The following is a 24,109-nucleotide window of genomic DNA, read 5'->3' as shown; positions in this document are numbered from 1 at the left end:
TTCTCCGGGGTCTCGGCTGCCGGGGGTAGCCGAGACCCCAGAGAACATGATTCGGGGGGTTTTTAACCCTCCCCGCATTTGCGATTGCCGGTAATTAACCGTTTACCGGCGATCGCAAAAAAAAAAAAAACGCGATCTCTTTTTAATTTCTCTGTCCTCCGATGTGATCGCACATCGGAGGACAGAGAAAAGGGGTTGCAGGTGGCCCCCCAATACTCACCTAGCTCCCCCGATGCTCCTCGTGTCTCCCGGTGGGCGCCGCCATCTTCAAAATGGCGGGCGCATGCGCAGTGCGCCCGCCGCCCGGCATCGGGAGAATCTTTGGGGTCTCGGCTGCCGGGGGTAGCCGAGACCCCAAAGAGCATGATCGGGGTCGGTATTACCGACCCCTGTTTTGCGATCGCCGGTAATTAACTGTTTACCTGCGACCGCAAAAAAAAAAAAAAAAGTAAAGTGTAATTCTCTGTCCTCTGATGTGATCGCACATCAGAGGACAGAGAAATAGGGGGATTCGGGGACCCTAGCATACTCACCTAGGTCCCTGGATCCTCTTGCTGCTCCTCCTGGCCGCCGGCAGAAGAAAATGCCCGCCATCTGTCTCCATCTGCCGGCCGGCAGGAGAACAGCAGTTGGGGCTAAAATTAGGATTAGGGTTAGGGGTAGGGGTAGGGTTAGGGTTAGGGGTAGGGTTAGGGGTAGGGTTAGGGGTAGGGTTAGGGTTAGGGTTAGGGGTAGGGTTAGGGGTAGGGTTAGGGGTAGGGTTAGGGGTAGGGGTAGGGTAAGGGTAGGGTTAGGGTTAGGGGTAGGGTTAGGGCTAGGGTTAGGGCTAAGATTAGGGCTAGGGTTGGGGCTAAATTTAGGGTTAGGGTTGGGGCTAAATTTAGGGTTAGGGTTGGGGCTAAATTTAGGGTTAGGCTTCTTTCACACTTACGTCGGTACGGAGCCGTCGCAATGCGTCGGCCCGACATACCGACGCACGTTGTGAAAATTGTGCACAACGTGGGCAGCAGCTGTAGTTTTTCAAAGCATCCGCTGCCCAATCTATGTCCTGGGGAGGAGGGGGCGGAGTTACGGCCACGCATGCGCGGTCCGAAATGGCGGATGCGACGTACAAAAAAACGTTTCATTGAACGTTTTTTTGTGCCGACGCTCCGCCAAAACACGACTGATCCAGTGCACGACGGACGCGACGTGTGGCCATCCGTCACGATCCGTCGGCAATACAAGTCTATGGGCAAAAAACGCATCCTGCGGGCACATTTGCAGGATCCGTTTCTTGTCCAAAACTACGGATTGCGACGGAATGCCAAACGACGCAAGTGTGAAAGTAGCCTTAGGGTTAGGGTTGGGGCTAAAGTTAGGGCTAGGGTTGGGGCTAAAGTTAGGGTTAGAGCTGGGATTAGGGTTAGGGTTTGGATTAGGGTTGGTATTAGGGTTAGGGTTGGCATTAGGGTTATGCTTGGGATTAGGGTTAGGTTTGGGATTAGGGTTAAGGTTAGGGTTGTGATTAGGGGTGTATTGGGATTAGGGTTAGGTTTGAGGTTAGGGTTGAGATTAGGATTAGGGGTGTGTTGGATATAGGGTTTTGATTAGGGTTATGGTTAGGGTTGACATTAGGGTTGTTTTGGGGTAAGGGTTGTGATTATGGTTAGGGTTAGTGATTAGGATTATGGATCAGGTTGGGATTAGGGTTAGGGGTGTGTTGGGGTTAGGGTTGGAGCTAGAATTGGGGGGTATCCACTGTTTAGGTACATCAGGGGGTCTCCAAACACGACAGCCAATTTTGCGCTCAAAAAGTCAAATGGTGCTCCCTCCCTTCTGAGCTCTGCCGTGCGCCCAAACAGTGGGTTACCCCCACATATGGGGCATCAGCGTACTCGGGATAAATTGGACAACAACTTCTGGGGTCCAATTTCTCTTGTTACCCTTGTGAAAATAAAAATTTGGGGGCTAAAATATCTTTTTTGTGGAAAAAAAAAATATTTTTTATTTTCACGACTCTGCATTCTAAACTTCTGTGAAGCACTTGGGCATTCAAAGTTCTCACCACACATCTAGATAAGTTCCTTGGGGGGTCTAGTTTCCAAAATGGGGTCACTTGTGGGGGGTTACTACAGTTTAGGTACATCAGGGGCTCTGCAATCGCAACATAATGCCCACGGACCATTCTATCAAAGTCTGCATTCCAAAAAGGCGCTCCTTCCCTTCCGAGCTCTGCCGTGCGCCCAAACAGTGGTTTACCCCCACATATGGTGCATCAGCGTACTCGGGATAAATTGGACAATAACTATTGCAGTCCAATTTCTCCTGTTACCCTTGTGAAAATAAAAACTTGGGGGCTACAATATCTTTTTTGTGGAAAAAAAATATTTTTTATTTTCACGACTCTGCATTCTAAACTTCTGTGAAGCACTTGGGCATTCAAAGTTCTCACCACACATCTAGATAAGTTCCTTGGGGGGTCTAGTTTCCAAAATGGGGTCACTTGTGGGGGGTTACTACAGTTTAGGTACATCAGGGGCTCTGCAATCGCAACATAATGCCCACAGACCATTCTATCAAAGTCTGCATTCCAAAAAGGCGCTCCTTCCCTTCTGAGCTCTGCCGTGCGCCCAAACAGTGGTTTACCCCCACATATGGCGCATCAGCATACTCAGGATAAATTGGACAATAACTATTGCAGTCCAATTTCTCCTGTTACCCTTGTGAAAATAAAAACTTGGGGGCTACAATATCTTTTTTGTGGAAAAAAAAATATTTTTTATTTTCACGACTCTGCATTCTAAACTTCTGTGAAGCACTTGGGCATTCAAAGTTCTCACCACACATCTAGATAAGTTCCTTGGGGGGTCTAGTTTCCAAAATGGGGTCACTTGTGGAGGGTTTCTACTGGTTAGGTACATCAGGGGCTCTGCAAACGCAACATAATACCCGCAGACCATTCTATCAAAGTCTGCATTCCAAAACGGCGCTCCTTCCTTCCGAGCTCTGCCGTGCGCCCAAACAGGGGTTTACCCCCACATATGGGGTACCAGCATACTCAGGACAAATTGGACAACAAATAAAAACTTGGGGGCTAAAAAATCTTTTTTGTGGAAAAAAAAAATATTTTTTATTTTCACGGCTCTGCATTATAAACTTCTGTGAAGCACTTGGGCATTCAAGGTTCTCACCACACATCTAGATAAGTTCCATGGGGGGTCTAGTTTCCAAAATGGGGTCACTTGTGGGGGATTTCTACTGTTTAGGCACATCAGGGGCTCTCCAAACGCGACATGGCGTCCGATCTCAATTCCAGCCAATTCTACATTGAAAAAGTAAAACGGCACTCTTTCTCTTCCAAGCTCTGCGGTGCGCCCAAACAGTGGTTTACTCCCACATATTGGGTATCGACGTACTCAGGAGAAATTGCACAACAACTTTAGTGGTCTAATTTTTCCTGTTACCCTTGTGAAAATAAAAATTTGTGGGCAAAAAGATAATTTTTGTAGAAAAAATGCAATTTTTTTTTTTCACGGCTCTACATTATAAACTTCTGTGAAGCACATGGGGGTTCAAAGTGCTCGCCACACATCTAGATAAGTTCCTTAAGGGGTCTAGTTTCCAAAAAGGGGTCACTTGTGGGGGGTTTCCACTGTTTAGGCACATCAGGGGCTCTCCAAACGCGACATGGCGTCCAATCTCAATTCCAGCCAATTCTACATTGATAAAGTAAAACGGCACTCTTTCTCTTCCAAGCTCTGTGGTGCGCCCTAACAGTGGTTTACCCCCACATATTGGGTATCAGCGTACTCAGGAGAAATTGCACAACAACTTTTGTGGTCTAATTTCTCCTGTTACCCTTGTGAAAATAAAAATTTGTGGGCAAAAAGATCATTTTTGTAGAAAAAATGCGATTTTTTTTTTCACGGCTCTACATTATAAACTTCTGTGAAGCACATGGGGGTTCAAAGTGCTCACCACACATCTAGATATGTTCCTTAAGGGGTCTAGTTTCCAAAATGGTGTCACTTGTGGGGGGTTTCCACTGTTTAGGCACATCAGAGGCTCTCCAAACGCGACATGGCGTCTAATCTCAATTCCAGCCAATTCTACATTGAAAAAGTAAAACGGCGCTCCTTCACTTCCAAGCTCTGCGGTGCGCCCAAACAGTGGTTTACCCTCGCATATGGGGTATCGACGTATTCAGGAGAAATCGCACAACAACTTTTGTGGTCTAATTTCTCCTGTTACCCTTGTGAAAATAAGAATTTGTGGGCGAAAAGATCATTTTTGTGTAAACAAAAGCGATTTTTTATTTTCACGGCTCTACGTTATAAACTTCTATGAAGCACTTGGGGGTTCAAAGTGCTCACCACACATCTAGATAAGTTCCTTAAGGGGTCTAGTTTCCAAAATGGTGTCACTTGTGGGGAGTTTCCACTGTTTAGGCACATCAGGGGCTCTCTAAACGTGACATGGCGTCCGATCTCAATTCCAGCCAATTCTGCATTGAAAAAGTCAAACGGCACTCCTTCACTTCCAAGCTCTGCGGTGCGCCCAAACAGTGGTTTACCCCCACATATGGGGCATTGGCGTATTCAGGAGAAATTGCATAACAAAATTTATGGTTACATTTCTGTTTTTACACTTGTGAAAATAAAAAAAATGGTTCTGAATTAAGATGTTTGCAAAAAAAAGTTAAATGTTCATTTTTTCCTTCCACATTGTTTCAGTTCCTGTGAAGCACGTAAAGGGTTAATAAACTTCTTGAATGTGGTTTTGAAAACCTTGAGGGGTGTAGTTTTTAGAATGGTGTCAAACTTCATTATTTTCTATCATATAGACCCCTCAAAATGACTTCAAATGTGATGTGGTCCCTAAAAAAAATGGTGTTGTAAAAATAAGAAATTGCTGGTCAACTTTTAACCCTTATAACTCCCTAACAAAAAAAAATTTTGTTTCCAAAATTGTGCTGATGTAAAGTAGACATGTGGGAAATGTTATTTATTAACTATTTTTCGTGACATATCTCTCTGATTTAAGGGCATAAAAATACAAATTTTGAAAATTGCAAAATTTTAAAAATTTTCGCCATATTTCCGTTTTTTTCATAAATAATCGCAAGTAATATCGAAGAAATGTTACCACTAACATGAAGTACAATATGTCACGAAAAAACAATCTCAGAATCAGCGGGATCCGTTGAAGCGTTCCAGAGTTATAACCTCATAAAGTGACAGTGGTCAGAATTGCAAAAATTGGCCTGGTCATTAAGTACCAAATTGGCTCTGTCACTAAGGGGTTAAGCTGACTGAACTTAATTTTTAGCAAAGTAGGGAAGTGAGAAATTTCTGATGATGATGATGTTTTTAGTTCATGGAGAACAGCTACAATTACCGTATATGCCTGACAGGGTCAATTTGTACTTATTTTCTGAAATCTTAGATCCCTTTTGGTATAGATTGCAAGATTTCAAGGAGGTAGCACTAATTCTGCCTAATCACAATCTCTAGGGCTGTCAGTTTTGGGGCACAGTCCTATGGTCTGTATGGAGATTGATGGGACACTGAGGTATTCCCTAAAACCCATCTATGCAATTTACAAGCATATGACATAATGGATTCCAATACTTAGGTATCCCAATGACATTGTAAGAAAAAACACTTTAATATGTAAAATTCCCCTTGGCAGCCAAAAAGAAGCTTAAAAATTAAAAATAAACAAAATTATTTATTTTACGATATATATATAATAGTTTTTATTCTAATGGTGAAATTTAGACACTAATTAAGTTTCACTTAATTATAAAATACAATTATAATTTATTTGTATATAACAATTTTTTTATTTTTTTATTTCTACGATTGGGGAATGGGAGGAGGTGAGCTGTGACCATTACCTACTCCGAATGTCATCTTGCCTGAAGCTCTACTATGTACTGTGTTGGCAGCAATAAAAGAAATGCTACACAGCTTTCACATGGATAATATGAGTCTGCAATCCGGAAAGGATTTATCCATCTCATTAACTCTTAGGCTGCCGTCACACTGGCAGTATTTGGTCAGTATTTTACATCAGTATTTGTAAACCAAAACCAGGAGTGGAACAATTAGAGGAAAAGTATAATAGAAACATATGCACCACTTCTGCATTTATCACCCACTCCTGGTTTTGGCTTACAAATACTGAGGTAAAATACTGACCAAATACTGCTAGTGTGACGGCAGCCTTATAGGAGATTGTCCTGGGCATATTCGGTGACCTGTGTAGAGGCCATTATGGAAGGATTTTGGGGCTCTTTGTTCCAAATCCAGCTTTATAATAGAGGTATATTCCTTTATAATATTATCTTGCCTGAGGTGATGATGAGATGACTGCAGAAAAGTTATCTACACAACACAGGAAGCGTCAGTCTACTATGAATGTTCTAAGAATTTCAAAATAACTCAAGGGTGGGATTAATTTTTTTACACATTGGGATAAAAAAAATGAACTAAAAGCTAAATTATATGTACAAAAATACACAATGAAGCACAGGAAACAAACCACTCAACTGCAAATAAAATGGAGCAATGGGGGGGGGGGACAGGAGAAATAAATTATGTCACAAAAATTCAATTACCATTAACTTCCAGTCATTGGGGTGGTGCAGAGGGCTGTTACATTCACAGACCAGTATACATACCCTAAGCTGTCCCCTCCCCCTCCCCCAGGAGGCATGGGACAGAAATTCGACTGTATAAACACGTAAGACAAAGAGACATAACAAAAAGCAACTAACATACAAAACACTCACTAAAGGTAGAGAGGTATCTGGGGAAGGGTAGGAATGTACAAACCAAATGGGAATAGGACAATGAGGAACGCATACACCCAAAAACAGCGTACAACAATCTCCAGCAGCAACTCCAGGGAACCAGGACGTAAATCTTTACTGGCGAGGAAGAGGTGTAGCCAGATTTTATTGAGCGAGGAAATGACCAGGTCAGGAGCAGCTGTGAGATGGAGAGGCATGTTTCTAACAAGTATAGAAAGGGTCGTTAACCTCTTCAGCCCCAAAAGAAACAAAATCATTTTAATATGGGACACGAAACACCTGTGGAAATACCTGTGATTCACAATACGTAATGACTTTCTAACCCCAGATCTCCCAGGAGGATGACACAACTGTAAAATTGTCAATATATGGCCGTCCACCTAAACTGACATCCCAAGGTGAGCACTAATTAGAGAAGCAGCTAAAATGCCCATGGTCACTCTGGAGGAACTGCAGAGATCCACAGCTCAGGTGGAAGAATCTGTCCACAGGACAACTATTAGGGTTCGCTGACACTGCCATATAACAAGGATGAGTGCTATTTTCTGATGTTTCATCAGATAGCACTCCACCCAATGCTATACAATGGGGCAGTGCAGATCTGTGATTATTGTCTCATGCAGATTCATATGTGCCTCTGGTAGAGTGGGAATGCCAGAGTGGGAACAGAACATCAAAACTGGGAAGGGGTCATTGGGAGACACGGCACTGGCAAGTGTAACAGTAATGGCCTGCTGCTCCTCAAGATGTGTGCCACACATGACCTTGTCATCACCAACACCCTATTCCGCTTACCCACACGAAAGAAGACATCATGGATGCACCCACGCTTGAGGCATTGGCATCTCATTGATTATATCATTGCCAGGAAAAGGGATGAGATGGACTTTAGAGTGACGAGGGCCATGTGCGGTGCAGACTGCTGGACCGACCATCGCCTCATTGTGTCCAAGTGCAGGCTCCGCATCTTGCCTGTGAGGAGACCCCAAGGGCAGAAAACGACAAAGAGGCTGAATATCTATAAGCTGCAAAATAAAAGAATTGCAAGGGAATTTGCCAATGACCTTGATGGCAGACTGTTAAATATACTACAGTCAGAGAAGATTGGCGTTGAGGAACAGTGGACAATTCTGAGAGATGCTGTTTATAATACTGCTCTGGAGCACCTCGGATCAGCAGCCAGAAATAATCAAGACTGGTTCAATGAAAATGACGAGGAAATAAAGACACTCCTAGAAGAGAAACATCAGCGGTATAAGGTGTATCAAAATGACCCCACATCGTTAGCTAAGAAAGGTGCCTTTACCAACATAAAAAGAAAGGTACAAATCAAGCTACGCGAGATGCAGGATATCTGGTTTAGGCTGGTTTCACATTTGCGTTTTTTGCCACTGCGTTTTAGCGCAAAAAAAGCATGCGTTTTTTTTCTATACTTAACATTAAAAACGCATGCGTTTTTTTGCATGCATTTTGCCGCGTTTTGCCGCCGCAGGCGTCTTTTCTATGCATGCGTTGTGTTGCAGAAATGCAACATGTAGTAATTTCTAGCATGCATTTTTTTGCGGCAAAAAAACCTATTGCTGTCTATGTAAACGCATGCGTTTTTAAGCACATGCGTTTGCATGCGTTTTTAAACGCATGCGTTTTAATAGAAAGACACAAGAATACACACTAATAAGCCAACCCCAAACCCTAACCCTAACCCTAAGGGATCCTAACCCTAACCCTAAAGGGTTAGGGTTAGGGTTAGGATCCCTTAGGGTTAGGGTTAGGATCCCTTAGGGTTAGGGATAGGGTTAGGATCCCTTAGGGTTAGGGTTAGGATCCCTTAGGGTTAGGGTTAGGATCCCTTAGGGTTAGGGTTAGGGTTAGGATCCCTTAGGGTTAGGGTTATGGTTAGGGTTAGGATCCCTTAGGGTTAGGGTTAGGATCCCTTAGGGTTAGGGTTAGGATCCCTTAGGGTTAGGGTTATGGTTAGGGTTAGGATCCCTTAGGGTTAGGGTTAGGGATAGGGTTAGGATCCCTTAGGGTTAGGGTTAGGATCCTTTAGGGTTAGGGTTATGGTTAGGGTTAGGATCCCTTAGGGTTAGGATCCCTTAGGGTTAGGGATAGGGTTAAGGTTAGGGTTAGGATCCCTAGGGTTACTAGAGATCCTAACCCTAACCCTAACCCTAGCTATTTCTGTTTAAAGTGGGTTTTCTTGTTGATTTTGATGATTTGCAGCTGTCAGGCACTTCTCATCATGCGTTTTAAAAACGCAAACGCAGGAAAAACGCATGTAAACGCGTCAAAACGCCGCATTTGTATTAAAACATGCAAAAAAGCATGCTTCTAAAAACGTGGCGTTTTAACGCATTTACATGCGTTTTTTCCACCACATGCGTTTGCGTTTAAAACAATGCGTTTTTAAACGCAAATGTGAAACCAGCCTTAGCAAGAAGGCTGACGAAATTCAGGGCTATGCAGATACCCATGACCAGAAACGCTTCTACGATGCGCTCAAAGCTGTATATGGACCCCAGTCATCAAGCTCTTCATCTCTGCTTAACGCAGATGGAACTAAGCTGCTGACAGAAAGGAAACAAATTCTGGAACGGTGGGCTGAGCACTTTAATAATATTCTTAATTGCCCTGCCAATATCAATGATGAGGCTATTGCTCGCCTGCCCTAGGTAGAAATCAACAAGGACCTTGATGTTCTTCCAAGTGGAGATGAAGTCAGGAAAGCAGTAAAACAACTTTCTTGTGGAAAAGCACCCGGAAATTATGCTATACCTGCTGAGGTATATAAAGCTGGCGGCCCTGTTCTGATGCAAACGGTGACCAAACTGTTCCAATATATGTGGACAAAGGAACAGGTTCCACAACAGATGAAAGATGCCAGCATAATTCGCATATACAAGAGGAAAGGAAATCGCCAATCTTGTGACAACCATCGAGGCATCTCCCTTTTGTCCACTGCAGGCAAGATATTGGCTCGTCTCTTGCTCAATCGCCTTTTACATCACCTTGAGCAAGTACTCTTACCCGAAAGCCAGTGTGGTTTCCGTGCTAAACGTGGGACAGTAGATATGGTCTGTTCAGCACGTCAATTTCAGGAAAAGTGCCAGGAGCAACACTGTGACCTTTATGTAACTTTTGTTGATTTTACCAAGGCTTTTGACACAGTCAGTAGAGACGGCCTGTGGAAGATCATGGCAAAATTCGGCTGCCCGAGCAAGTTCATCTCAGTCATCCGGCAGTTCCATGATGGCATGATGGTGAAGGTACTGAACGATGGAGACGTATCTGAGGCTTTCCCAGTAACAAACGGCGTAAAACAAGGCTGTGTGCTTGCTCCAACCCTGTTCAGTATGCTGTTCTCTGCAATGTTAAGTGATGCCTTTAACAACTGTGAAGATGGAATCCAGGTTAGGTACAGGACTGATGGCAAGCTATTCAACCCAAAACTCTTGAAGGCGGTTACAAAAGTGCATGAGACTGTTATCCGTGAATTATTATTTGCTGATGACTGTGCATTTAACGCTAGCACGGAACAGCAGATGCAGCATGAAATGGACTGTTTTTCGCAAGCTTGCGACAGTTTTGGTCTCGAGATCAACATTAGAAAAACCGAAGTCATGTATCAACCGGTTCCAGGAAAACTACAAGGAGCCACGTATCACGGTGAAGGAGCAAAACCTCAAAGCAGTAGATAACTTCACCTACTTAGGCAGCACACTTTCCGGTGAAGTAACCATAGACGCTGAGGTTAACAACAGAATCGCCAAAGCCAGTGCCGCCTTTGGGAGACTGCGTGAGAACGTCTGCGAACGAAGGGGACTCAGCCTTACCACCAAGCTGAAGGTCTACTGCGCGGTGGTCCTCACCACACTTCTCTATGCTAGCGAGACCTGGACAGTGTACAGCCACCATGCTAAACAGCTTAATCATTTCCACATGAGTTGCCTCCGCAGACTCCTCCACATCAGGTGGCAAGACAATGTCCCAGACACGGCAATTCTGGAACAAACTGAGCTCTGCAGCATTTACACTCTCCTGCTGAAAGTCCAAGCCAGGTAGGCTGGACATGTGGTCATAATGCCTGACAGCCGACTACCAAAACAACTGCTGTACGGAGAACTGTGCCAAGGAAAGCGAGCAGTTGGGGGGCAGAAGAAGCTCTATAAAGACTGCCTTAAGGTGTCTCTCAAAAACCTGGAAGTCAACACCAATGAATGGGAAGAGCTTGCCCTGGATCGTCCAGGTTGGCGGGGCAGGATCACCTCAGGAGCATGTGCAGCTGAAGATAGGAAAATCTTTGACGCAAAAAGAAAGCACGCTGTACGCAAGGCACAAGTAGAATCTGGTGTACTGACCACATCTGCTTCCTTATGTCAAGTATGTGGGCAAACCTTCAGGGCCCGGATTGGACTCATCAGCCACCTCCGGACCCATAACTACTAATTCTCTTCTAACATTGAAGTCATGGTCATCTTCGAAAACGAAGGACGAACATCATCAAATGACTTGCAGCAGTAATTGCGAAAGGTGGTCCTACAAATTATTGACTCAGGGAGGGCTGAATACATATGTGAGTCACAATTTTCATATATATATATATATATATATATATATATACAGTATATATATATATTTTTTTTTTATCTTTTTTTATTTAGAAAGCCATCTATCATTTCATTTACACATTACAAAAATTTGCTACTTTGTGCTGGTATGTCACATAAAATTCCAATAAAATAAAAACGTGTGGGTGTCATGTGAAAAAAGTGTGGAAACGTTCATGAGGGTATACATTTTCAAGGCACTGTATATAGTGTTTCTGGACTTGAAAGGTTCCCTTTAAAATGGGTACACACTACACGCATTTGAAATTTGTCCAATACATTTTGTTAAGGTCTCCTCACAATTGAATGTCTGTTGGGCAAACCACAAACTAGAAGAGAAGAGAGTAAAGCAGAAAAACTATTTTTTTACAACCATAATTCCAAAAAAGTTGGGAGACCTCTTATAACCAAATTTTATTTACAAAAGAACACAGAACACAGATCAGAAGTGGAATCTTAGACATTTTTCAATCTCAATTGAAAAAAAATATATACCGTAAATAAAATTGGGGTTGCAAAAGTAATGCAGTTTTCGGACATTCTTACTAGACAATATATAAATCCTGAAAATCATGTAAGAAGAAGCACCAAGGAAGAACCAAATAATAATAAAATATAGAACTTTTTTTTGATCTGGTTAATTATTTTACATTATCAGATCTGTACATTGCACTTATGCATTTGCCTTTTTCTGAGCTAAATTTTTAATTTGTTACATACCTGTCGGCGTCCCACCCTTTTTGGCTTACCTCTGTCATATCCCTACGTATTGTTAGCTTTATGGTTTTACATATTTTGGTTTCAATAAAGTTCTATATTTTATTATTACTGGTTCTTCCTTGGTGCTTCTTCTTATATGATTTTCATTAATTTTGGCACTGAACCTTCTTTGCCTATCCTTGCACTTACACATTGAGTTGTGGGTGGTGGCCTTTATATAGGTTTAATATATAAATCATACTGAATTAACAACACAATTCAATGCTTTCAGAATCAACGATACCATTGTTTATTATTATCAGTGGGTGTGTATACAATAGTTTCCTGTGATCTGAAATATTACTTATCCCTCCCTGGTATATAAGAGGTGCACTTTCATGATTTCCGTTATGTCTTGGAAAACAAGTTTGTGACATTTGCTGCCACGTGCCTATTTTGAGATCTATTGTAAGAGGGGTTTAAACAATAAGAAGCTGAGATGATACTCCATAGATTCAGGTGTGTCCTTTCTAACAGAGACTGAATATCCTGCCTGAATATGGTGCAGACATGCTTCCAAAGTCAAGTGCAAAAAAATTACAGCCGCAATGGGGTCCGAAGGTGGAGGGGGCCTTTGAAAGGTGGTTAATAATGAGGGAAATCAGGCCAGTCGCTCGGAGGGTCCATAAACAGATTGCCCTCATCAAACCCAGCATGCCGGGCAGAAAGCATTCCTGCAGCTCCGCCGCCTACAGTAGAAAATGGCAACTTCCTGCCCTGAGCTTTCCCTATAGCACAGGTCTGCGCGACTTGATGACATTAGCATGCAGTGCGCTCCTGTGTCATTTAAAAAGTTCATGGCGTAGAAAAAAGAAGCAATGCCACGGGGGGAATGTACAGAAAAGTGAGTGCTTTTTAAAAAAAATACAATGGGTAAAAGAAAATAAAGCAATAAAGGGGGGGGGTTGAGATGGGAGCAATGGGTGTTAGAGAGACATTAGGAATTTATAAACAATTGGAGGGGAAGAAGGACGTTTAAAGAAGCACTCCCATCATAGTCTTTATCCTCATAAAGAATTTTGCCTTGCAAAAGTATTCCGGCCCCCTGGAAGTTTTCAACCTGTTCCCACATATCATGCTTCAAAACATAAAGATACCAAATGTAAATTTTTGGTGAAGAATCAACAACAAGTGGAACACAATTGTGAAGTTGAGCAAAATTTATTGGTTATTTTAAATGTTTGTGGAAATTCAAAAACTGAAAAGTGGGGCGTGCATGCATCTCTGATCAATCTTCTCCTTGTTTGAGATGGAAGTTTAGATGGACGGCCGGATCTTGGTAGATTTGCGATGGTATGACACTCCTTCCATTTCAATATGAACGCTTGCATAGTGCTCCTTGGGATGTTTAAAGTTTTCAAAATCATTTTGTATCCAAATCCGGCTTTAACCCCTTTACCCCCAAGGGTGGTTTGCACGTTAATGACCATGCCAATTTTTACAATTCCGACCACTATCCCTTAATGAGGTTATAACTCTGGAACGCTTCAACGGATCCCGGTGATTCTGATACTGTTTTCTCAAGACATATTGTACTTCATAATAGTGGAAACATTTATTTGATATTACCTGCGTTTATTTGTGAAAAAAATGGAAATTTGGCGAAAATTTTGAAAATTTAGCAATTTTCCAAATTTGAATTTTTATGCCCTTAAATCACAGAGATATGTCACACAAAATACGTAATAAGTAACATTTTTCACATGTCTACTTTACATCAGCACAATTTTGGAGCCAATTTTTTTTTGTTAGGGAGTTATAAGGGTTAAAAGTTGACCAGCAATTTCTCATTTTTACAACACCATTTTTTTAGGGACCACATCACATTTGAAGTCATTTTGAGAGGTCTATATGATACAAAATAACCAAGTATGACACCATTCTAAAAACTGCACTCCTCAAGGTGCTCAAAACCACATTTGAGTAGTTTATTAACCCTTCAGGTGTTTCACAGGAATTTTTGGAATGTTTAAAAAAAATGAACATTTAACTTTTTTCAAAATTTCATTCAGCTCCATTTGTTTTAATTTACCAAGGGTAACAGGAGAAATTAGACCCCAAAAGTTGTTGTACAATTTGTCCTGAGTATGCCGATACTACATATGTGGGGGTAAACCACTGTTTGGGCGCATGGCAGAGCTCGGAAGGGAAGGAGCGCCATTTGACTTTATCAATACAAAATTGACTGTAATTGAGATGGGACGCCATGTTGCGTTTGGAAAGCCCCTGATGTGCCTAAACATTGAAACCCCCCACAAGTGACACCATTTTGGAAACTAGACCCCCTAAGGAACTTATCTAGATGTGTGGTGAGCACTTTGACCCACCAAGTGCTTCACAGAAGTTTATAATACAGAGTCGCAAAAATAAAAAATCATATTTTTTCACAAAAATGATCTTTTTGCCCCTAATTTTTTATTTTCCCAAGGATAAGAGAAGAAATTGGACCCCAAAAGTTGTTGTGTAATTTGTCCTGAGTACGCTGATACCCCATATGTGGGGGTAAACCACTGTTTGGGCGCATGGCAGAGCTCGGAAGGGAAGGAGAGCCATTTGACTTTTCAATGCAAGATTGACTGGAATTGAAATGGGACACCATGTTGCGTTTGGAGAGCCCCTGATGTGCCTAAACAGTGGAAACCCCCAATTCTAACTGAAACCCTAACCCAAACACACCCCTAACCCTAATCCCAAACATACTCCTAACCCCAACCATACCCCTAACCCCAACCACACCCCTAACCCCAACACACCCCTAACCCTAATCCCAACCCTAACCACACCCCTAATCCTAATCTCAACCATAACCCTAACCACACCCCTAACCCTGACACACCCCTAACCCTAATCCCAACCGTAAATGTAATCCAAACCCTAGCCCTAACCCTAGCCCCAACTCTAACCCTAGCCCCAACCCTAACCCTAGCCCTTACCCTAGTGGGAAAATGGAAATAAATACATTTTTTCTAATTTTTGAATTTTTCCCTAACTAAGGGGGTGATGAAGGGGGTTTTATTTATTTTTATAGCGGGTTTTCTAGTGGATTTTTATGATTGGCAGCCGTCACACACTAAAAAATAACGATGAAGAAGGTGCTCACTTGATGAGAGGTGCTCAGGAAAAATATATACTAATCAAAAAGAACTCCGGCACACTACTAATGGACCCCATGAGAAAGGCAATAGCCGAAACGCGCGTCGGGGGGGACAGGGGTGAGGTGCCAGTCCACGCCGGGATTCTTTCTACACTGACTGGTATGTATATTAGTTTTACTCATTGTGTATGTGCTCTTTTATACAATCCTCTGGACCTGTGTGTTTAATGCAGGTGTTTGAACTTTATTTACTTGCACAGTCACTTTGATTTTTCTGTGATACCTGTCTCGGTTACAATGTGGATATATTTATACTGTAGGCACCTGTCCCCTGTTCATGTAGGTGCGTGCTAAGTACAGCACGGGGATTATTTTTCCCTGTCGTTTTTAAACCTGGAATTATCATTAATAAAGTTTGTTCTACATATTTATCTGGACTTTATGCTGCTTCCTTTCTATTGGTTTTTGTAAATGGAAGGATAGTCTTTCATTTATTGGTCATTCCTTATATTTCAAGAATTTTTTCATAACAACGGTGAATTTTCAAAAAACTTTTTTTTTCTGTACACTTCGATTGGACATATAATATGAATATCTTTATTCATATTATATGTCCAATCGAAGTGTACAGAAAAAAAACTTTTTTTGAAAATTCACCGTTATGAAAAAATTCTTGAAATATAAGGAATGACCAATAAATGAAAGACTATCCTTCCATTAGTAGTGTGCCGGAGTTCTTTTTGATTTGTCACACACTAAAAGACGCTTTTTATTGCAAAAAATATTTTTTGCGTTACCACATTTTGAGAGCTATAATTTTTCCATATTTTGGTCCACAGAGTCATGTGAGGTCTTGTTTTTTATGGGACGAGTTGATGTTTTTATTGGTAACATTTTCGGGCACTTAACATTTTTTGATCGCTTTTTATTCCAATTTTTGTGAGGCAGAATGACCAAAAACCAGCAATTCATGAATTTCTTTTGGGGGGGAGCGTTTATACCGTTCCGTGTTCTGTAAAATGGATAAAGCAGTTTTATTCTTCGGGTCAGTACGATTACAGTGATACCTCATTTATATCATTTTTTTAATGTTTTGGCGCTTTTATACGATAAAAATAATAATAATAATAATAATAATAATTTTTTATTTATATAGCGCCAATAAATTCCGCAGCACTTTACAATTAAGCGGGGACATGTACAGACAATAAATTCAGTACAAGTTAAGACAATTTAAACAGTGACATTAGGGGTGAGGTCCCTGCTCGCAAGCTTACAATCTACAAGGAAATGGGGGGACACAATAGGTGAAAAGTGCTTGTTATTTCAGGTCTGGCAATTATAATAAATAGGGATTTTCATATAAAGCTGCATGATCCGGTCATCAGCCCGTGTGTTTAAGTGCAATAGTCAAGTATCAAGTGCAGTTATCGTGTGCATGGAGGGTGTAGAGACAGATGAATAGTAGGGTGCAGATTCACATGCAGATAATATTTGGAAGGAGGGAACAGGACAAAGTTAGTTTACAAAGTAGTTGATTTGGTAGGCTTGTTTGAAGAGATGGGTTTTTAAAGCGCAATTGAATAGGTCGGGGCTAGGTATCAGTCTGATCGTCTGGGGAAGTGCATTCCAGAGAGCTGGCGCAGCACGAGAGAAGTCTTGAAGACGGAGGTGCGAGGTTCGGATAACGGGGGATGTTAGTCTTAGGTCATATGTAGAACGGAGGGCACGTGTAGGGCGATAGATGGAGATGAGAGAGGAGATATAAGGCGGTGCAGAACTGTGGAGAGCTTTGTGGGTTAGAGAGATGAGTTTATACTGGACCCTGTAGCGAATGGGTAGCCAGTGTAATGACTGGCACAAGATGGAGGCATCAGTGAAGCGGCTGGACAGAAATATGACCCTGGCTGCCGCATTTAAGATGGATTGGAGAGGAGAAAGTTTGGAAAGAGGGAGACCGATCAGAAGAGAGTTAGTCCAGATGGAAATGAATGAGAGCGACAGTAAGAGTCTTAGCAGTTTCAAAGGTGAGAAAAGGTCGGATTCTGGAGATGTTTTTAAGATGCAGGTGACAGGAGCGAGTGAGTGATCGGATATAGGGAGTAAAGGAAAGTTCGGTGTCGAATATCACCCCAAGACAGCGGGCATGCTGCTTGGGAGTTATGGTTGAACCCTCCAGGGTAATTTCGATGTTGGGTAGAGTGAGGTTAGTAGAAGGGAGAAACACAAGTAGTTCAGTTTTGGAGAGATTTAGTTTCAGATAGAGGGAGGACATGATGTTAGAGACAGCAGACAGACAATCCTTGGTATTTTGAATTAGGGTAGGGGTGATGTCGGGGGAAGATTGGCAGATTCGATATTGGCACCCTGTGCTATTCACAGATGAGAACAGGATCACATTAAAGACCATGTGGCAGACATGACAGAGTCTGGAGACGCCATGGAGAATGTTCTGCTACCTGCAACATCATCCAGCAGAACCGATTTGGCAGTGGGTCAGTAATGCTGTGTGGAGGCATTTCTTTGCTTGGCCGCACAGCCCTCCATGTGCTAGCCAGAGGTAGCCTGACTGCCATTAGGTACCGGGATGAAATCGTCAGACCCATTGTGACACCATATATCAGTGTTCCCCAACTCTGGTCCTCAAGAGTCACCAACAGGTCATATTTTCAGGCTTTCCTTTGTATTGCACAGGTGATAATTGCATCACCTGGACAGGCTAACATTCAATTACCTGTGCAATACTAAGGAAATCCTGAAAACATGACCTGTTGGTGGCTCTTGAGGAACACTGCCATATATGAAGGTGCAGAGGGCCCTTGGTTCCTTCTGATGCATTACAATGCTAGACATCATGTGGCTGAAGCATGACAACACTTCCTGCAGGATGAAGGCATTAATGCTATGGACTGGCCTGCCCATTCCCCAAGAGCACACCTGGGACATCATGTCTCGTTCCATCCACCAACACCACATTGCACCACAGACTGTCCAGGAGTTGACTGATGCTTTAATCAAGGTCTGAGAGGAGATCCCTCAGGAGAACATCTGCCTCCTCATCAGGAGCATGCCCAGGTGTTGTAGGGAGATCATACAGGCATATCCACTGCGGTTGGATCAGCCTGTAATTTGATTTTCCACTTTGATTTTGAGTATAATTACAAATCCAGAGCTCCATGGGATATTGATTTTGATTTGCACTGGTATTTTTTATGTTTTATTGTTCTCAGCGCATTCCACTATGTAATGAATAAAGATTTGCAATTGGAATATTTCATTCAGTGAAATCTAGGATGTGGGGCTTTAGTGTTTCCTTCATTTATTTGAGCATTATATATATATATATACATATATATATATATACCGTATTTTCCGGCGTATAAGATGACTTTTTAACCCCTGAAAATCGTCTCAAAAGTCGGGGTTCGTCTTATACGCCGGGTACGGTGTGTGCAGGGAGCGATCCTGGATGGTTCCCAGGGTCTGAAGGAGAGGAGACTCTCCTTCAGGCCCTGGGATCCATATTCATGTAAAAAATAAAGAATACAAATAAAAAATATGGATATACTCACCCTCGGACGACCCCTGGCTCTCAGTGGTGCAAGGGGCAGCCTCGTTCCTAAGAATGCATTGAGCGTAGGACCTGCGATAACATCTCGGTCGCGTGACCGATCGCGTGACAGCGACATCATCGCAGGTCCTACGCTCAATGCATTCTTAGGAACGGAGGTCTCCTCTCCTCCAGACCCTGGGAACCATACGCACCGCACACGCCATATAAGATGACTGGACGTATAAGATGACCCCCGTCTTATAAGGCGGGTATATCCCAAATTCCATATTTTATATGGAAAAGTTGGGGGTCGTCTTATACGCCCAGTCGTCTTATACAGCAGAAAATACGGTATATATAACTCTGCAGCTTTGTAACTACAAAAGGAGGGGGCCCAAACACATTTCTCTCACAGGGGTCCTAGCCAAGCTGTCAGTGTTTGCCCCTGTGAAAAGTCACTCACTTTTTTTGCCTGTTAAAATTATAATTATGCTATTACTGATAATTAGCACTAATTGCATAACTGAATCCTGTAAGTACTTTATCTGCTTCTGATCATATATGTAGGGTCATGTGGGGTCCCATGAAATTTGTGTCAATTGTTTGGGAAGAAGAGCTGTTTCCAATCACTAGTGAAATGGTTTACAGGTTATTATGAAGTGTGCACACCTGTAATCCTAGCTACCATGGGAGGCTTGGGCTGTTGGATCACTTGAGCTGATCAGTTCTGGTCCATCCTCTGCTGCTATGTGGACCAGGGGTCTAATGCCAATACATTGTACTATTTTATCTAAGGAGTAAAGAAAGTTTTAGAACAAGTACGTTTTTATTAACATATACATTCATATATATATATATATATATATATATATATATATATATATATATATATATATATATATATATATATATATACGGTATATGCAGCGCTGGGGTTCTGGGTTCAAATCCAACCAAGGACAGCATCTGCAAGGAGTTTTTATGTTTTCCCCGTGTTTGAGGGAGTTTCTTCCGGGTACTCCAGTTTCTTCCCACACTCCAAAAACATACTGATATGGGATCTAGATTGTGAGCCCCAATGGGGCAGTGATGAAAATATCTGTAAAGCGCTGTGGAATAAATAGCGCTATAAAAGTGAGTAAAATAAATAAACATATATATATATATATTAAAAAATGTACCCTCAGAATTAAATTATCACATAGAAATTTTCACAGCACAGCTCAATAAACTGATGACATTATTTAAGAATTTGGGAGCTTAGGTTCAAGGTCCTTTCTCTGTAATCTTATGTATAGTATTGGTATGCATTTGACTTTTGTATGAGATTTTTCTCCAAAACTGCACTATACATTTAAATTTTTACATGCAATTCATAGTTAGTTTTCGACTGCTAAGACAAAATTTTAAAAAAGGGAAAAGCCTAAAGTAAAAGTCTTCAATCTAAAATGAATTTTGAAAGATCCAAAATACAGTAAGAAAGAAAAGTATAAAAGGTAAAGTTTTTTAAGAAAAGTAAGGAAAGAATAGAATAATATATAGTGTATATGTAGTAAGTCCAGCCGGGTGCACTTACCTTGTGGAATATGTACTATGCCGACGGTCAGGCCCGCAACAAGATCTCCCAGAATCCATTTCTTTAGCTTGTACCTGGGTAACCAGCCTACAATAGGGATCCTATGCCTAAGAAAAGTGCGGAGACTATGAGTTGAACATTTACAGCTCCTGGCTAATTTTTGCTTTAAAGTCAGCGGAGGCCTTTCCAAGTCCTTAGCTGTGCCATACACCTTCTGAAACTGCTCTTCCGTGTAGACGTTCCTGTACACTGCCAGTGTACTCATAGTGTACGCTGCCAATGTAACCTGAGATCACTGGGGATACAAGAGAGGGAAGCCCTTATATATTTGTCTGTAATCTTCGCTTGCTTTCCTGTATGACGAGGTGGGCCAATCATACTTTCTTCTGCTTTGGGAATATCCTCCCTGGAAACATCCTTTATTAACCACTTCTGTTGAAAAGGCAAATATCAGGAAAAGGATGACATCCTTTATTTAAACCTATGGGACTAAGCATCAAAGAACAAGAGAAAAGTTTCACCATGTGTCACCGGAAGAAAAACTATATTTTTTTTCCGCTGGAAATTTCTCTTTCTGTGCAGTTGTTAAACACATAGGCACCTGAGATGAACTTTCACTGGAGGTTAATGACGGGAGGACATGACAGTATGGACTCAAAAGGGAAGCGGATTCCAAGGATTAGGTAGCAGATCACCTCAGTAGAAAGTGTAGTAGATTATGCAGCAGATCACTTTACTAGAAATTATAGGTTAGTGACGTAGACCGTATAATATGTTACACATACAGTAAGTCATACTGTTAGATAATTATATACCTTACCGTGGAATGAACCAGTAAATATGTTGTGTAAGTGAACATATAATATAAAGTGACATTTAGATGTGAGCGATTTGTTCTGGATTTTTATTTCAAAATTTCTCATTGAATTTTTGGCAACAAAGATACATGAGAATGAAATTCAAAACTTAATTTACATTAAGACCGATGGGTAAACATATACCAATCAGCAGTCGTATAATAACCAGTTTACACAGGCAGACCATGGTAAATGATGTGTACGGAACAATCTCATGCTCAATGTGTATAGGCAGCCATATTTCCCGGAAGTGTGAGCCGTATTTATAAAGCTCGATGCCCAGCTGAAAACGATGATCATTTGCGCTGTGAATCATGTCACCCCTCGTTCTTCGAGTTATTTGGCAGCCGGTTTATACTAAAAGATTATCGCAAATGAGTGCTATTAAGATCACTCGTTAGCAATAATCTTTCAGGGTAAATGCAGCCTTAGTATGTACAGTAAGTATTTTATAATAATAGCTCAATGAATATTAAAGTTAGTCTCTCTGGTATTATAAGGGTTAACAGATGTCTCAGGAAACTTTTAAACAAAACCTGCCCTGGATGTTGGGTGAGGCATTCCCCAGAGCCTTATTGTCTGCACTAGTTACGTGCGAATAAGAACAATATTAGATTCTAATAGCTCATTTAACCTCTTCTTGTGGAGATGACTTCATCAAGTCCCAAAGACTATTGGATGATCCTGACCAAAGATGGATTTGCCACTCTTTCTACAAAGCCTTGTCTGGTCCAAAAATTGGACCAAAGCTGTGCATGCTGCAATTTTTTCAATGGATACCATTGGTTAGTACGGAAAATCGACCATGTTCACTGGCACATTGGCTACAATGGGTGCTTGTGCTCGTCATATGTTTTTCGTGATGCACACGAAATAAAACATTTCTATAATACGCTTGTCTGTATGAGCCCTTAAACATAGTTTTTTTTTTCAATTTTCTGCCTCTAGTAATTTCTTTATCCACAATAGCTGTATTCCATTTCTATCATTTATTAAAGGGAACCTGTCACCCCGTTTTTTGAGATTGAGATATAAATACTGTTAAATAGGGCCTGCGCTGTGTGTTACTATAGTGTATGTAGTGTACCCCGATTCCCCACCTATGCTGAGAAATAACTTACCAAAGTTGCCGTTTTCGCCTGTCAATCAGGCTGGTCAGGTCAGGAGGGCGTGTTCTCAGCGCTGGTTCTTCCTCAGCTTTACGTTGGTGGCGTAGTGGTGTGCGCCTGTTGAAGTGACTAATCCACTGTGGGCACGTGAACAAGCAGCGCGCGATCTGCGCTGTCATCCCTTTCGTCGGTGGGGGCGGCCATCTTCCTGGGGCCGCGCGTGCGCAGATCGAGTGCTCTGCTGCACGGGGCTTCAGGAAAATGGCCGCGGGATGCCGCGCGTGCGCATTAGAGATCGCGGCGGCCATTTTCCCAAAGCCGAGATGCAAACTCGGCTTTGGGAAAATGGCCGCCGCGATCTCTAATGCGCATGCGCGGCATCCCGCGGCCATTTTCCTGAAGCCCCGTGCAGCAGAGCACTCGAACTGCGCACGCGCGGCCCCAGGAAGATGGCCGCCCCCACCGACGAAAGGGATGACAGCGCAGATCGCGCGCTGCTTGTTCACGTGCCCACAGTGGATTAGTCACTTCAACAGGCGCACACCACTACGCCACCAACGTAAAGCTGAGGAAGAACCAGCGCTGAGAACACGCCCTCCCGACCTGACCAGCCTGATTGACAGGCGAAAACGGCGACTTTGGTAAGTTATTTCTCAGCATAGGTGGGGAATCGGGGTACACTACATACACTATAGTAACACACAGCGCAGGCCCTATTTAACAGTATTTATATCTCAATCTCAAAAAACGGGGTGACAGGTTCCCTTTAACAGAAATTTGTGATCAAGTGAATTTTATTGTTGAAATAATATCAGGTGAATATATTATATGACATTTGGTTAGAATTTGGAGCAGCGATCTAACTAGACACAGATTAGTACTCTAGATTAACTTTAGGTATTTTGAAGAATACATATGTATTTAAGGAGTTGTCTACTATGTGGACAACTCCTCCATAATCACTATGTTTCCGCTTATAAAACAACACCATCTATACTCACCTCCAATGCCAGCACTGTTCTAGTTGTGTCGGCACTGGCTCTCCTAGGAATGTCTTGCATTCCTTGTGACCAATCAGCTCTGGCTTCACTTTTCCCTCCATCAGCCACCATTGATCGCCTGACAATGTCACGTCAGCCCCAGGAGAGCCAATGCCGACACTGGTATAACTAGGCCGGCACCAGAGTTGAGTATACAGTGGGTACGGATAGCATTCAGTCCCCTTTAAATTTTTCACTCTTTGTTTCATTGCAGCCATTTGGTATATTCAAAAACGTTCATTTATTTCACACTAATGTACACTCTGATCTTGACTGAAAAAAAACAAAAATGTAGAAATTTTGGCAAATTTATTAAAAGAGAAAAACTGAAATATCACATGGTCATACAGTAAGTATTCAGACCCTTTGCTCAGACACGCTGTCTATTTCATTGTGATCCTCCTTGAGATGGTTCTACTCCTTCATTTGAGTCCAGCTGTGTTTCATTAAACTGATAGGACTTGATTTGGAAATAAACTATACATAAGACCTCACAGCCCACAGAGCATGTCAGACCAAATGAGAATCATGAGTTCAAAGGAACTGGACAAGGAGCTCAAAGACAGAATTGGGGCAAGTCACAGATCTGGCCAAGGTTACAAAAGAATTTCTGCAGTACTCAAGGTTCCTACGAGCACAGTGGCCTCCATAATCCTTAAATGGAAGACTACTAGAAGTCTTCCTAGACCTGGCCGTCCAGCCAAACTGAGAAATC

The 24,109-nt window shown here is 42.1% G+C and overlaps 1 protein-coding gene across 3 annotated transcripts in view; it reads right to left on the bottom strand.

Annotated features, from left to right (window-relative positions):
• LOC138670853 (solute carrier family 26 member 10-like) overlaps positions 1 to 20,679 on the bottom strand; it is a 140,049-nt gene extending 119,370 nt beyond the window's left edge. For 2 of the 3 annotated variants that reach the window (XM_069758581.1, XM_069758582.1), the window contains exon 1: positions 20,389 to 20,670. In XM_069758581.1, coding sequence (XP_069614682.1) covers positions 20,389 to 20,653 — 265 coding nt within the window. In that variant the 5' untranslated portion in view covers positions 20,654 to 20,670. Of the gene's footprint in view, positions 1 to 20,388 lie in introns of all 3 variants that reach the window. The other variant, XM_069758580.1, reaches the window with a different exon arrangement.
• Between the last annotated feature and the right edge of the window lie 3,430 nt (positions 20,680 to 24,109).

Source organism: Ranitomeya imitator, chromosome 3 (assembly GCF_032444005.1).
Source record: "Ranitomeya imitator isolate aRanImi1 chromosome 3, aRanImi1.pri, whole genome shotgun sequence".
NCBI lineage: Eukaryota > Metazoa > Chordata > Amphibia > Anura > Dendrobatidae > Ranitomeya > Ranitomeya imitator.
Note: the sequence above shows the minus strand (reverse complement) of the source record. Positions and strands in the feature narration are given on the sequence as shown.